The sequence below is a fragment of the Podarcis cretensis genome, assembly GCF_951804945.1.
Source record: "Podarcis cretensis genome assembly, chromosome: 5".
NCBI lineage: Eukaryota > Metazoa > Chordata > Lepidosauria > Squamata > Lacertidae > Podarcis > Podarcis cretensis.
Genome location: NC_137174.1, coordinates 85,510,637 through 85,522,999, shown reverse-complemented (window position 1 = coordinate 85,522,999; position 12,363 = coordinate 85,510,637). Strand labels below are relative to the sequence as shown.

The 12,363-nt window shown below is 42.7% G+C and overlaps 1 protein-coding gene across 1 annotated transcript in view; it reads left to right on the top strand.

The window, feature by feature from the left end:
• The window catches only part of WDR49 (WD repeat domain 49), a 97,860-nt gene that overhangs the window by 44,060 nt on the left and 41,437 nt on the right, over positions 1-12,363 (top strand). Inside the window, exons 9-10 of the mRNA XM_079977698.1 lie at positions 5,954-6,118; positions 9,253-9,368. Of these exons, the coding sequence (XP_079833824.1) occupies positions 5,954-6,118; positions 9,253-9,368 (281 nt within the window). The remainder of the gene's footprint in view (positions 1-5,953; positions 6,119-9,252; positions 9,369-12,363) is intronic.

Here is a 12,363-nt window from a genome sequence, read left to right as displayed (position 1 = left end):
TACGGCTGTGGTGGGAAGGTAAACAGCGTTTCTGTGCGCTCTGGTTTCCGTCACAGTGTTCCGTTGCCGCAGAAGCGCTTTGTTCATGCTGGCCATATGACCCGGAAAGCTGTCTGTGGACAAACACTGGCTTCCTCAGCCTGAAGCGAGATGAGTACTGCAGCCCATAGTCGCCTTTGACTGGACTTAACTCTCCAGGGGTCCTTTACCTTTACCTTAAATGGTATCAATGGAAATAATAAATACAAATGTAATAAAGCTGGTTGGGGGTGATGGGAGCTGGAACCCCAACACCCAAAGAGCCATAGTTTCCCTACCCATGATATATGCCTGTGGACTGTCTTGCCAGAGTGTGCATGCTCTAGTTATCTCTCGCTTAGACTACTGCAATGTGCTCTACGTGGGGCTACCTTTGAAGGTGACCTGGAAACTACAACTAATCCAGAATGCGGCAGCTAGACTGGTGACTGGGAGTGGCCGCCGAGACCACACTTGAAATACCTACACTGGCTCCCAGTACGTTTCTGAGCACAATTCAAAGTATTGGTGCTGACCTTTAAAGCCCTAAACAGCCTTGGTCCGGTATACCTGAAGGAGCGTCTCCACCCCCATAGTTCTGCCTGGACACTGAGGTCCAGCGCCGAGGGCCTTCTGGCGGTTCCCTTGCTGTGAGAAGCCAAGTTACAGGGAACCAGGCAGAGGGCCTTTTCAGTAGTGGCACCTGCCCTGTGGAACGCCCTCCCACCACATATCAAAGAGTAAAATAACTACCAGACTTTCAGAAGACATCTGAAGGCAGCCCTGTTTAGGGAAGCTTTTAATGTTTAATAGACTATTGTACAGTGGTGCCCCGCAAGACGAACGCATCGCAAGTGGAAAACCCGCTAGACGAAAGGGTTTTCCGTTTTGGAGGCGCTTCGCAAAACGAATTTCCCTATGGGCTTGTTTCGCAAGACGAAAATGTCTTGCGAGTTCCTGCGGTTTTTTTTCCCTCCCCCCCTTTTTCTAAGCCGCTAAGCGCTTATCAGCTGACCCGCTAAGCCAATAAGCCGCTAAAAGCCGCTAAGCCGCTAATAGCGCTAATCTGCTAAGCCGTCAATGGGCTTGCTTCGCAAGACGAAAAAACCGCTAGACGAAGAGAATCGCGGAACGGATTCTTTTCGTCTTGCGAGGCACCACTGTATTTTAATATTCTGTTGAAAGCCGACCAGAGTGGCTGGGGAAACTCAGCCAGATGGGCAGGGGTATAAATATATTATTATTATTATTATTATTATTATTATTATTATTATTATTGTATTTCCCTTTTACACATGGCACAATCTAATTCCCCACCTATAATTATCTATTCCCCATGAATTCCTGACATCCATCCATGGGAAGAAACAGCACAGTGACCCTTCTCTCTGAATCACACAGAATAAAAGGATAAAGCCATTCAAAAAAACAAAAAAAAAAAACCCACGCACACAATCTCTCACTGCTTCATGCTGGGCCCAGGAAGCCATAAAACAGCTGTGCTACTCTTTGTTGCTGACTCGATGTTCATACCTTTCAGGTGCTGCCAAGAGTGAGGCTCCGGCAATTTCTTTCCCACTGCTTTGTATTGTAACGACAAGTCTAACTATCCCAGTTCTCTCACTTTTTTTGGAGGAGACTTTCCAATATTACCGGTGGGCAGTGCTCCTGTTATTAAAAGCACATTGGGTTGCAATTAAAATTCCACTTGGGCGCCATTTGTAATGATGGTTTCAGGGCTTTAGAGGAGCACTGCTCATTTGATATGATAAGTATGGAGCATATCACTTCTTCACAAGGAAGATTCATTTAATTACCAAAGTTGAAGGGCAGCAAACTTAAAATCACTTGCTTAGTCTCAGCTGTAATGATGGGTCTTTAAAAACTCTCCACCAAACTTTAATATGCAGGCATTTCAAGTTACTTGCTGACCTTTAGTTGGCCAGCTGGTCAAAAATGCACTCTCCAAAGCACATCTATGGAATAATGACATAATATTTATAAAGCAAGTAACAGAGGCAATGTAGCATTTCATTGCCTTTGTGGTCAGAAGTGTTGTTGTGATTAAATGTAGGTAACTGTGCTAAACCCCTCATTAGCCTAGGTTTGACAGCTATAACAACCATTGCTATTGTAGGCTAGCAAACAACATTTATCTTGTGTTCGGAACAGACCTGTTTTGATTTCAAAGGTTTAAATCCTGCTTTTGAATTTCCAGATAAAATGTCCAGTGCAGCAAGCAATAAATCCAAAAACACACTGAAAACGCCAGAACTGCTCAAAAGATTAAATGGGTTAGCAGTAGAAACTCAAGAGATCAACACTCATGGCAGCAAAAATAGGAAAACCATGATACTATAGCAGCTAAAGTAAATGACTCCTTTGTTAAAATAGCTCCACTGACTACCAATCTGTTTCTGGGCACAATTCAAAGTGCTGGTTTGACCTGTAAAGGCCTACATGGCTTCGGTCCAAGCTACCTGAAAGACCACATTCCCTCATATGAACCTGGCTAGGTTTTGAGAACTTCAGGAGATACCCTTCTGTTGGTCCTGCCAGCTTCACAGGAACGCCTGGTGGGGACATGGGAGAGGGCCTTTTTGGTGGCTGCTCCCAGCCTTTCAAATTCCCTCCCCAGAGAAGCTGGACTGGCTCCCTCCTTGTTGTCCTTCCACTAGCAAGTGAAGCCTTTCCTGTCCCAATAGGCTTTTGGGCTGACTGCTTCTAATGAAAGGGCTTGTGTGTGCTGTTTTTATTGTAATTATCTGTATGGTTTTAATAGATTTTTAATGTTTGCATATATGGTTTTGATTCTAACAATGCTTAATTGTTTTTAACAGTTGGTTTTATTTTTGTTAGCTGTTCTTATTTTTATCTGCCTTGAGTCCCTGACAGACAGAAAGCCAGGGTATAAATAAATATATCATAACAAAAAGCACTCAATGTAATATTTAGGGTTGATAAAACTAAATTATTGTTCAATTCAGACAAATAAGATGCCTTGAACCCAAAAGTCAACAAGGAAATACCAGGCAGGCCTCTCGAGAGAGGACATCCCATAAGCAGAACACCACCAATTAAAATTTCATTGTTGTCACCTGCCTTGCGCCTGAAAGCAAAGGCAACCAGAGAAGGTTTTCTGATGAGTAACTTAATGCCAGGGTAAGTTAATATGGTTGTAGCCAATATTTCAAACAACAGGGTCTCAAGCGATTATAGGCTAGTCATTTTATGGGGGGTGGGAATGGAAAACTCCAAGTAATTGCAGCAAAAAGTGTGGTTTTTCATACCTCCCCCCAAAGGTATTGCTTTGCTCCAGTGGATGTTTGCCCTCAGGGATGAGGATCCAAGTCCCTAGGAGGTGTAAGCCTCTTACCATAATAATAATAATAATAATAATAATAATAATAATAATAATAATAATTTATTACTTATACCCTGCCCATCTGGCTGGTCCTCCCCAGCCAGTCTGGATGGCTTCCAACAGAATATTAAATAAAAACAATAAAACATTGAACATTAAAAACTTCCCTAAACAGGGCTGCCTTCAGATGTCTTCTAAAAGTCGGAGAGTTGTTTATTTCCTTGACATCTGGTGGGAGGGCGTTCCACAGGGCAGGTGCCACTACCAAGAAGGCCTTCTGCAAGGCCAGGGTTGCAGGTGCAGTGTAGACAATGCAGGATCAAACATGGAAAATCAGTCGAGGTCCAAAATATGAACCAGAGGCACCACCGGACAATTATCCATTTTCACTATCTCAGGGAGTTTGAACAAGGCACAACAGGGAAAAGAGAGCCCTTACTCGGAAGCCACACAGTGACTCTAAGTCCATAGAAGCAAGCTGTATCACAGCTCTCCAGCCTGGACCAGGACCTTCTGGTGCCAGTGTTCTTGATAACGGGGACCACCTCTAAGAGCTCTACATGTTCATTGCTAGATCTCAACCCAGTGGATCTTCAGCACAGTTTCCAGGGGACTCTGTCTCCTCCTTGTTATAAGAATTCTAAGGTTTCATCTAAGGTTTCAAATATTTAAAACGTTCATAAATGTACAAGGCAAACACATACGTAAGTATATAAATCACGTGTCTGAAATAGTACAGGAGAGCAATCCTGAAGCCATTTTGACTCCCAAATTGACCTTGATCTATTTCTCTGCAAGGAGGGAGAAAATGGGGAAAGCCTTCCCTTTGTCTTTTTGCTTACAAATCCTGTCTTAAGGGCATATTTGTGTATGAATAGGGCGAGCCTGTGACCTGGATTCAGGAACTAAAGTGTTAACCATCACAAAAGAATGGCCAGGATGCCCAGGTAGGGCAATCACTGACCATTAACAGGTTTCCTGGCAGACAGGACTTCTGTGATGTATGTATGCTGTTTTGGGGGGTGGTCTTGAGCTACAGGGTAGGCAATTTCAAAAGTCTATATAAGGGCTTGCACACCATTGTTCTGGGTTCCTCCTCCCTCCTGCATGTGGTGAGTGAGGACCATGTTGCAACTGTTTAATAAAGATCAGGCTTACTAGCTGCTTTGCTTCTCAATATTCTCTGGTTGGCCTCTGTTGTTTTATCCTACCGATAGGGAACCTACTTAAGGACTCTATAAGGGATCTTGGGTACCCCATAAGAGAAAAGGAACAGTTTTTTCTTATAACATCCTCAAGGTCCTTAACCTGTGGGATATCTGGTTCGTCCTCTGAGGACTCCGATGCTATATCCCCAAATGGCAGCCTTCTCTTGCTTTGATTTTTAGGTATGTTGAGCAAATACTATTCTAGGTTGTATCTAAGTCATACTCAGAACAGATCTACTTAAATCAGTATACAAATTTGTCAAGCTCGTTGTTTTCAGTGGGTCTTCTCTTGAGTATGGCTTAGTTGGATACAATTCTCTGAGTACAGGCAGCGACCATTTTACGCGTGTCCAACATTGTGTGTGACCACGCACACAAGCATTGTACCAAACCTGGAAGAGACCCAAAAATGTCACAAGAACATCAGAGAAAGGGGTAAAACAGGTTGGGAGCATGGGCAGAATAGGGCGGGACTGCCTTACGTGGGCCAATGTGTGTGGGGGTCCAGAGCGTAACCCCCCCCCCCCACAAATATGCCCATGTTGAAAAACCATATATTGCTTTTGTCGCTCGGACTTTTAAAGCTACAAGTTGGGAGAGGTTGTCTATCCCTGTGCCAGAATAAGACTGATAGGCTCCAACTCTTCTGCAATAAATCACACATAAAATGGTGAAGAAAATGTAATTTTATGAGTAACATAGCATGCCCTGGACTTAAAGCTATCATAGGAGACTGAGCATGATCTGTCTCCAAATGGACTTTCTTCCAATCTGACCACACAGTTAATTTTTTAAATTAAAGCTAATGCATACTGAGACATTTCCTAGATCAGCTTTAAAGATCCATTACTCAATGGATCAATTGCTGTGATAAAGTGAGGCTGGTTTATCTCATGGCACTGTACAAAGCGCTTTGTCTGGTGCACCCTTATAATTTCAGCTGGAAAATTCTCTGTTGCACTTCTTGCTGCTAAGGACACATTGTCCCCCTCTGGATTGGGGTATTATCTGCAGAAGGAACAAGTCACCTCTTTTCTCCCTTGAATGATAACGGCAGTTAAATCATTATTCTTTAGTTAAACGGAGCTTGCTGGGAAGGCAGGTATTTAAGATAGGATAAGAAGCAGTCCATAAACTTTAATGGGGAGGGGGAGATAAATCTTCTAATGAGTTGAAAGAAAGAAGATGAGAAAATCAATGCCAACATTTTTCGGATTTGCATTTCAAATGTTGGCAATTATATAAGTGAAGTTCACGTATGTGTAAGATTATAGTAATGAAGGTGTTTGTGTGGAAGGAGATGCGGAGAGCAAACAAGCAAGGTTTTCATTCCAGAAACTCTCTCCCCCTCCTTCTTCCTTAGGTAATCAGCTCAGATGCTGGATCTACTGTTATCTTCTGGCTGATTGATACTGGGCAGAAAATCAAAGAGTTTACAGGTTGCCATGGCAATGCTGAGATCAGTACTATGGCTCTCGATGGGACTCAGACCAGACTCTTCACCGGAAGCACAGATGGAACCGTAAAGGTGTGTATGTGTTACTGACGGGCGAGAAAGCACTTCACTCAACATGCAATTTCGCAGAATACATGGGCTAACAACAGTGCATGGCTCTGTTGCAGGAGTTGCAGGGGGCAAATATTAGCAACTGGATTCTGGAATGACAAAATGGTAAAGGGAAACAGATTGGGCTGGAATCTGTATATCTGAAGAAGTGTGCATGCACATGAAAGCTTATACCAAGAACAAACTTAGTTGGTCTCTAAGGTGCTACTGGACAATTTATTTATTTTTAAAATATATTTAGATTGGGCTGGAATTTATTTGAATTTCCCCCCATGAATTTATCCCATTGGTTTCAATGGAACCTTTGTTGACCTCACTTTGCCAAGACCTGATCCATTACTGGTATTTCAGTTGCCAGCTTTATATAGAATAAAAAGTGTTCTCTGCCTTAGGTAGGATGGAGAAGGCACGGTGATAGTACTTCAGAATGTAGTTGGGATGCTACATTTTTTGAGTGCTTTTTTACATTAGATACTCTTACATAATAAAAGCTAAGCATGTTAGATCAAAGACTTTGCTCCTTGACGGGCTAGCTTTCGATGAGAAGAGGTGGTAAAGAGAAGCATGAAGTTATTCAACACACCATGCATGTTGAAAAGATTATGGTTTATCCTTGCCTACAAAAATGGAGATAATGTTTTAACCTCCAGTGGAAAGTGCTTTGAGAGTTATGCAAAAGTGCAACAGCTCTTCAACCATTTATGCTTAATTCAGCACATAATTCCTTCAGTTCAGGAAACCTTTCCTGCTTTAATTAGCAGCAATTAAAAAGCTTTTGGGATTACTGGAGTTTTGCATACAGGGCATGTTTTTACCCACCCTTGTTAGCAAAGGAGAGGAACGATAATATAAATACGAAATAAATACCAATATTTTATTTCCATGTGGTCAGTTCTTCTGGCTGGCAATTATTGTCTGCCTAACAGGAACCACGGCAGAATAATTATAGTAGAGATGGATGGAGCTCACACTGAATTAGATTAGAAATAAGCCAAGCCATACCAAAAAAGCAGGAAATGGCTTGTCTCATATCAAGTCCAATCCAAATTTGACTCCCCCCTTTGATGATAGTCAGAGATCATTTACAGACCTCCGAGTTCCCTGGATTCATGCAGCTGCAGGAGGCCTATGGTGCTAATCTTCATTCTGGGCCTCATATTCCAACTACTAAAAAGATCTTTGTTTATTTTGCTAAGCAGATATCACTTTCCTGCTTAGTTGAAACAATAAGGGGAATTGTTGTTAAGGTCCATAATTTCCATACCCATTGTGTAAAGCAATGAAATCTCTTAGGTTGCAGTCCTGATCATATTGGTTCAAAATTAAGCACAGTGCTTTTTTTCTGGGGGGACACAGGGGTACACACGCCCCTAAACATTTTGTGAATCTTTGTACTTTTACTGTCCATTTACTGTACAGTGGTACCTCTGGATGCAAATGGGATCCATTCCGGAGCCCCATTTGCATTATGAGCAGAATGCAACCCGCGTCTGTGCGTGTGCGGGTCACGATTCGCCACGTCTGTGCATGTGTGTGACGTCGTTCTGAGCGTCTGCGCATGCTCGAGCGGCAAAACCCGGAAGTAACCTGTTTGGAAACTTCCGGGTCGCCGCAGGACGCAACCTGAAAAGATTTAACCTGAAGCGTCTTTAACCCAAGGTATGACTGTATTTATTCTCCCTGATTTAAAAACTATAAAATGGTGATTTTCTTGAGTCAAAATGAAAGTATCCCTAAACATTTCTTTAGGGAAAAAAGCACGGATTAAGCCCTATTGAATTCATTGAGGCATTCTCCCAGTTCAGTCAGTTTAGGATTGCAACCCTACTGGTTTAAGAAAATCAGGGCTGTGTTTTCAAAAGCCATTGTTCCATTTCAGCTAAAGTTATTGATGACCAAACTGAGTTGGTAATGGCTAAAATCCCATGCAGTTGTTACAATTACGTACAGTGAATGTACTTAGGGCCCTCACCCATAACCTCTGTGTGCTCAGCTGAACATTCCCATATACTGTATACTGTATATTTTGCTCTACAAGACTCACTTTTTCCCTCCTAAAAAGTAAGGGGAAATGTGTGTGCGTCTTATAGAGCGACTGCAGGCGGCGCAGCTATCCCAGAAGCCAGAACAGCAAGAGGGATCACTGCTTTCGCTGCGCAGCGATCCCTCTTGCAGTTCTGGATTCTGGGATTCAGAATATTTTTTTTTCTTGTTTTCCTTCTCCAAAAACTAGGTGCGTCTTATGGTCTGGTGCATCTTATAGAGCCAAAAATACAGTACCTGTATTCCTGCTTGCATGATAAGAACCCAATGTTCGTACAGTTGTACATGTGTAAAATCCACTGAGACATTCAGCTGAACACACAGGTGGAATCTACACACATATAAAAAACATTCTGAAAATGCCTTTTTTTAAAAAAGCGTTTTAAAAAATACATTGAATTTTCCATAAGGCTCATTGCCATCTTAGTGTCACATTGTATATTGCACTTAAAACACACTTAAAATGTTTTCTTTGCAGATGTATAGCTGAGTCCACAGAGATCTCCCCCCGCCATTTCTCTTGCACTTCCACTGTGCATTAGGAATGGGGAACCTGTGGTCCTCCACATGTTGTTGGACTCCAACTCTGATCAGCCCCAACCAGCATGGCTAATAGTCAGCAATGATGGGAACTGGAGTACACCAGCATCTTTTGGACTTCAGCATCTGCATAGCTCCTGGGTTCAGCCTGGTCCAGGTTCATGAATGTCCTCTTACTCAGCTTTATTCTTCCATAACTGTACTGAGAAAAGCAACTGCATTTTTTCTATAAGTGTGAGCACATCAGTCTCACACAGCAGAGTCCTTCCCACTGCATGTTATGTGATCCTTTTAATGGAAGATTACAAGGACAAAAGCTGGGATCTCCTGCATGATCTCCTGTGTCCTACCAACAAGCAATGTTCCACCCCCCACCTACATTAAATAGGTCTATGTAGCGTGTCTTAGCAATGTTTATGTTCTTGCATGTTTTGATGTGTTGCTTCTGAAATTACCAAGAGACATTTCCTACTTTGTTTTTTGTCATATTGTTTTCCTAATTTAAATTGCAGATCTGGGACTTCAACGGACATTGTCACCATAAGCTCAATGCTGGAAGGGACCGAGCAGTTGAAATCTCTCAGATCATGGTGCTAAGCTGGACTATATTAGTTCTGGGCTGGGACAGGTACTGTGTAAATATCAAGCCGCAATGTTGGAGAATGTGCAAATTGGAAAAGTGTACTTTTTTTGCTTCCATTTCTGGAGATAACATCAACTAATGCTTATCTCTCCAGGCTGTCACACCAATTCAAGGGCTGTTTGATAACTGAATCCAAGAACAGATTTAGCAGTGTCTGTGTGTCATCTGAGAAAGGATGTGATATTCAAAGGTGCAGCGTAGCAGGAAAGAATCTCATCTGTCTTGATCAGGGACACCATTTTAGATTTCCTTGAGGGGGAGTGGGGAAGTGAGTCTTTCCAAAAGGTTCTGTGGGAAATGTCCTTGGATGTAGTCAAGACTAAATTGCACAACAACAATGCATTTTAGAAAGGTTTTCTTTTTTTAACCTGTCACTAAAGCAACCTTTCCATCCTGGTGCCCTCCATATGTTTTGGATTCCAACTCCCATCAGTCCCAATTGGCATAGCCAGGATGATGGGAGTTGTAGTCTGAAATCTGAAGGCCACCAGGTTGGGGCAGCCTGAATTATAGCAGAGTGTATAACCTAACCTCCCTTTTTAATTTAAACATGGGGATATGGTCCTCCTGCTAATGCATGCCTAGGGTGATATATCGTGAGCAAGAAAGACCACAACACAGTGATCTGGTTTGCATGGAGAAGGTCTTGGCATCCTGTCCTTGGGATCCTGGCAAATACTATTTCCAGTTAAGGGTCACAGGAAACACTATTTCCCAAGACCCCCATGTCCCTCTAACCATTCCACAGGCCCAATAACCTGGTTTGCATGCAGAAGGTCTCAGGTTCAGTCCTTGGCATCCTTTATAAGGATCCTTGCAAATACTGTTTCCAGTTAAGGGTCATGGGAAACACTATTTCCCAAGACCCCCTGTCCCTCTACCCATTCCACAGGACCAACAACCCTAGATCCCCAGTGCTGGCTATTAAAAAAAAAGTGATGCAAGGGCAAACAAATTTCACATCTACTGTAGCCATTGTGGTAGACAATCCTTTTGTCTCTACCACACGGAAGGGTTGTTAACCTGTTTTTCTCTTCTAAAAGTGACCCAACATGGAGAAGCTTAATTCCCTTCAGGTAGCCCAGTTCTCCGAAGGCCTGATGAGTGCATGAACTGGTGTTCTGTGTTGGGTGGGGCGGCAACCAATTTCATGACACTCAAACGTGTCCTAGTTGAGCCCTTGTGGGATTACTCTCATGTGTAATATTCTAGCACTGCTTTATTTGGTGAGTTCTTTACTTTAAGAAATGTGGGTTTTTTTGTTTTCTGCTGGAGGTAGAGAAAGCCATTAAAATTGTTTAAAGATCCTGGCAGGGAGGGGATGAGCTATATATTTCCTCCACCAAGATGTTCTGCAAAAAATAATGGCAAGACTTAATTAGAAACCCTTCTGTCCATAAATTTGAAAACTTAGACAACACTCAAAGGCTGCTTCCTCTATAGAGGCAGAGCTTAGAAAGCCAAGGTTGCCTCCATTTATTTTACAAAGTCTGTGTAGCTGCTAGTTACCCAAAGAGAAAGGTTATCACTGAGGTCTATACCTTACCTTAGTCACATGATAATTGATTGTGCTTATCGTTTGATAAAGTGGATGCATGGAATGGCTCTCATCAGTTATTATGGGTTATTGGGCTGGCCAGTTACCGAACAGATGCCACACTGATAGGTGATGACTATCAAGTGTCTTCTATCACCTGTGCATAAATTGAAGATCATCCTTCCATCGCTTTTCTCCGCCGAAGGGTACTGCATTCATCTGATAAAGCAGCTCTCTTCATAGCAATTAGCCACTTACTCCACACCATCAAATGATTACACAATGGTTGCACTTGTTGAACATGACATTGGGAATTGGCTCAAAAGAGGGACAAAGTAAAACACTGTTCAAAGATTTAACTGTACTTTGAAACTGTGTAAGTGGTGGGCCGACCCTATCATTGGGAAAAGTGTTGCAGCCACCTCAGGCGGCAGAAGCCAGGGGCAGGGGAGCAGCAACAACAAAGGCAGTGCTGTGTGTGCCACATCGTCTGCCCGGCACATCCTCAGCCAATCTCTTGCCCTCAGGTGTGGTGGAGGACATGACAACATTAAAGAAATATTTTTCTGGTCAGCATCTGTTATGTGCATTGGGGGAGGCACCATCTTGTCACCTTAGGCAGCAAAATGTCTTGGGCAGGCCCTGGTAGCTGGTATCTTGTAGCCATGAAATTTCATTAGGCAAAATTCTGTTTCATCCAATATAGGAAGTGGACTGAGAAGGTGGCTAGTGCAGCAAATAGGAATGTCAGAGAATTCTGGCAGAAAGAGGAGCGGAAATTGCCCCATTACTCACCCATTTCCAGAGCAAAAATCAGTTCAGCGAATGGGATTTATGTTCATTGTTGCTGTTGCTTTCATTCTCCAAATGGTTTGTAATTGACCCTAATTTGTGTGGGGGCAAATGCTTTCAGCCTGTAATTGGCGTGTTACCCCCCCCCCAAAAAAAAATTGCATTATGCTTCTTTGCATTTACATGCAAAAAGAAAGTTAAATCCTTGTGATTTACAAAATTAATTACGTAAGTGGCATAATACTGTCAAAGTGGAGATTGAGGTGAATAATGTAGTTTTGGGCAGAAGGCGAACTGCAACAGAGGTGAAACAGTGTTGCATGTGATGAATACAGGGTGGAATGGAAAATGATGCCTTCTTATACCCTTGCAGTAAGTTCAGTGACTGGAAATTTATTTTGTTCTGTCACAGGAATGGGCTGGCCAGTAATCACATAGTTCAAAGATGTAGTTAACTGTTAGCAAAAATTCAGTTTCCACAGTCTTGGTTGAGGGTCAGGCCTAATGAGCAGAGCAGCTCATTTCCCAGTGACTTTCCTCCATGAAAATCAGTTGCCAAGACTGAAAGTCTCCACTCCTCACATCCATTTAAATCCCCTCGTCTCCAGGCTTTCCCCCAAACAATTAGAGACAGTGCCTGCATGCAGCCGA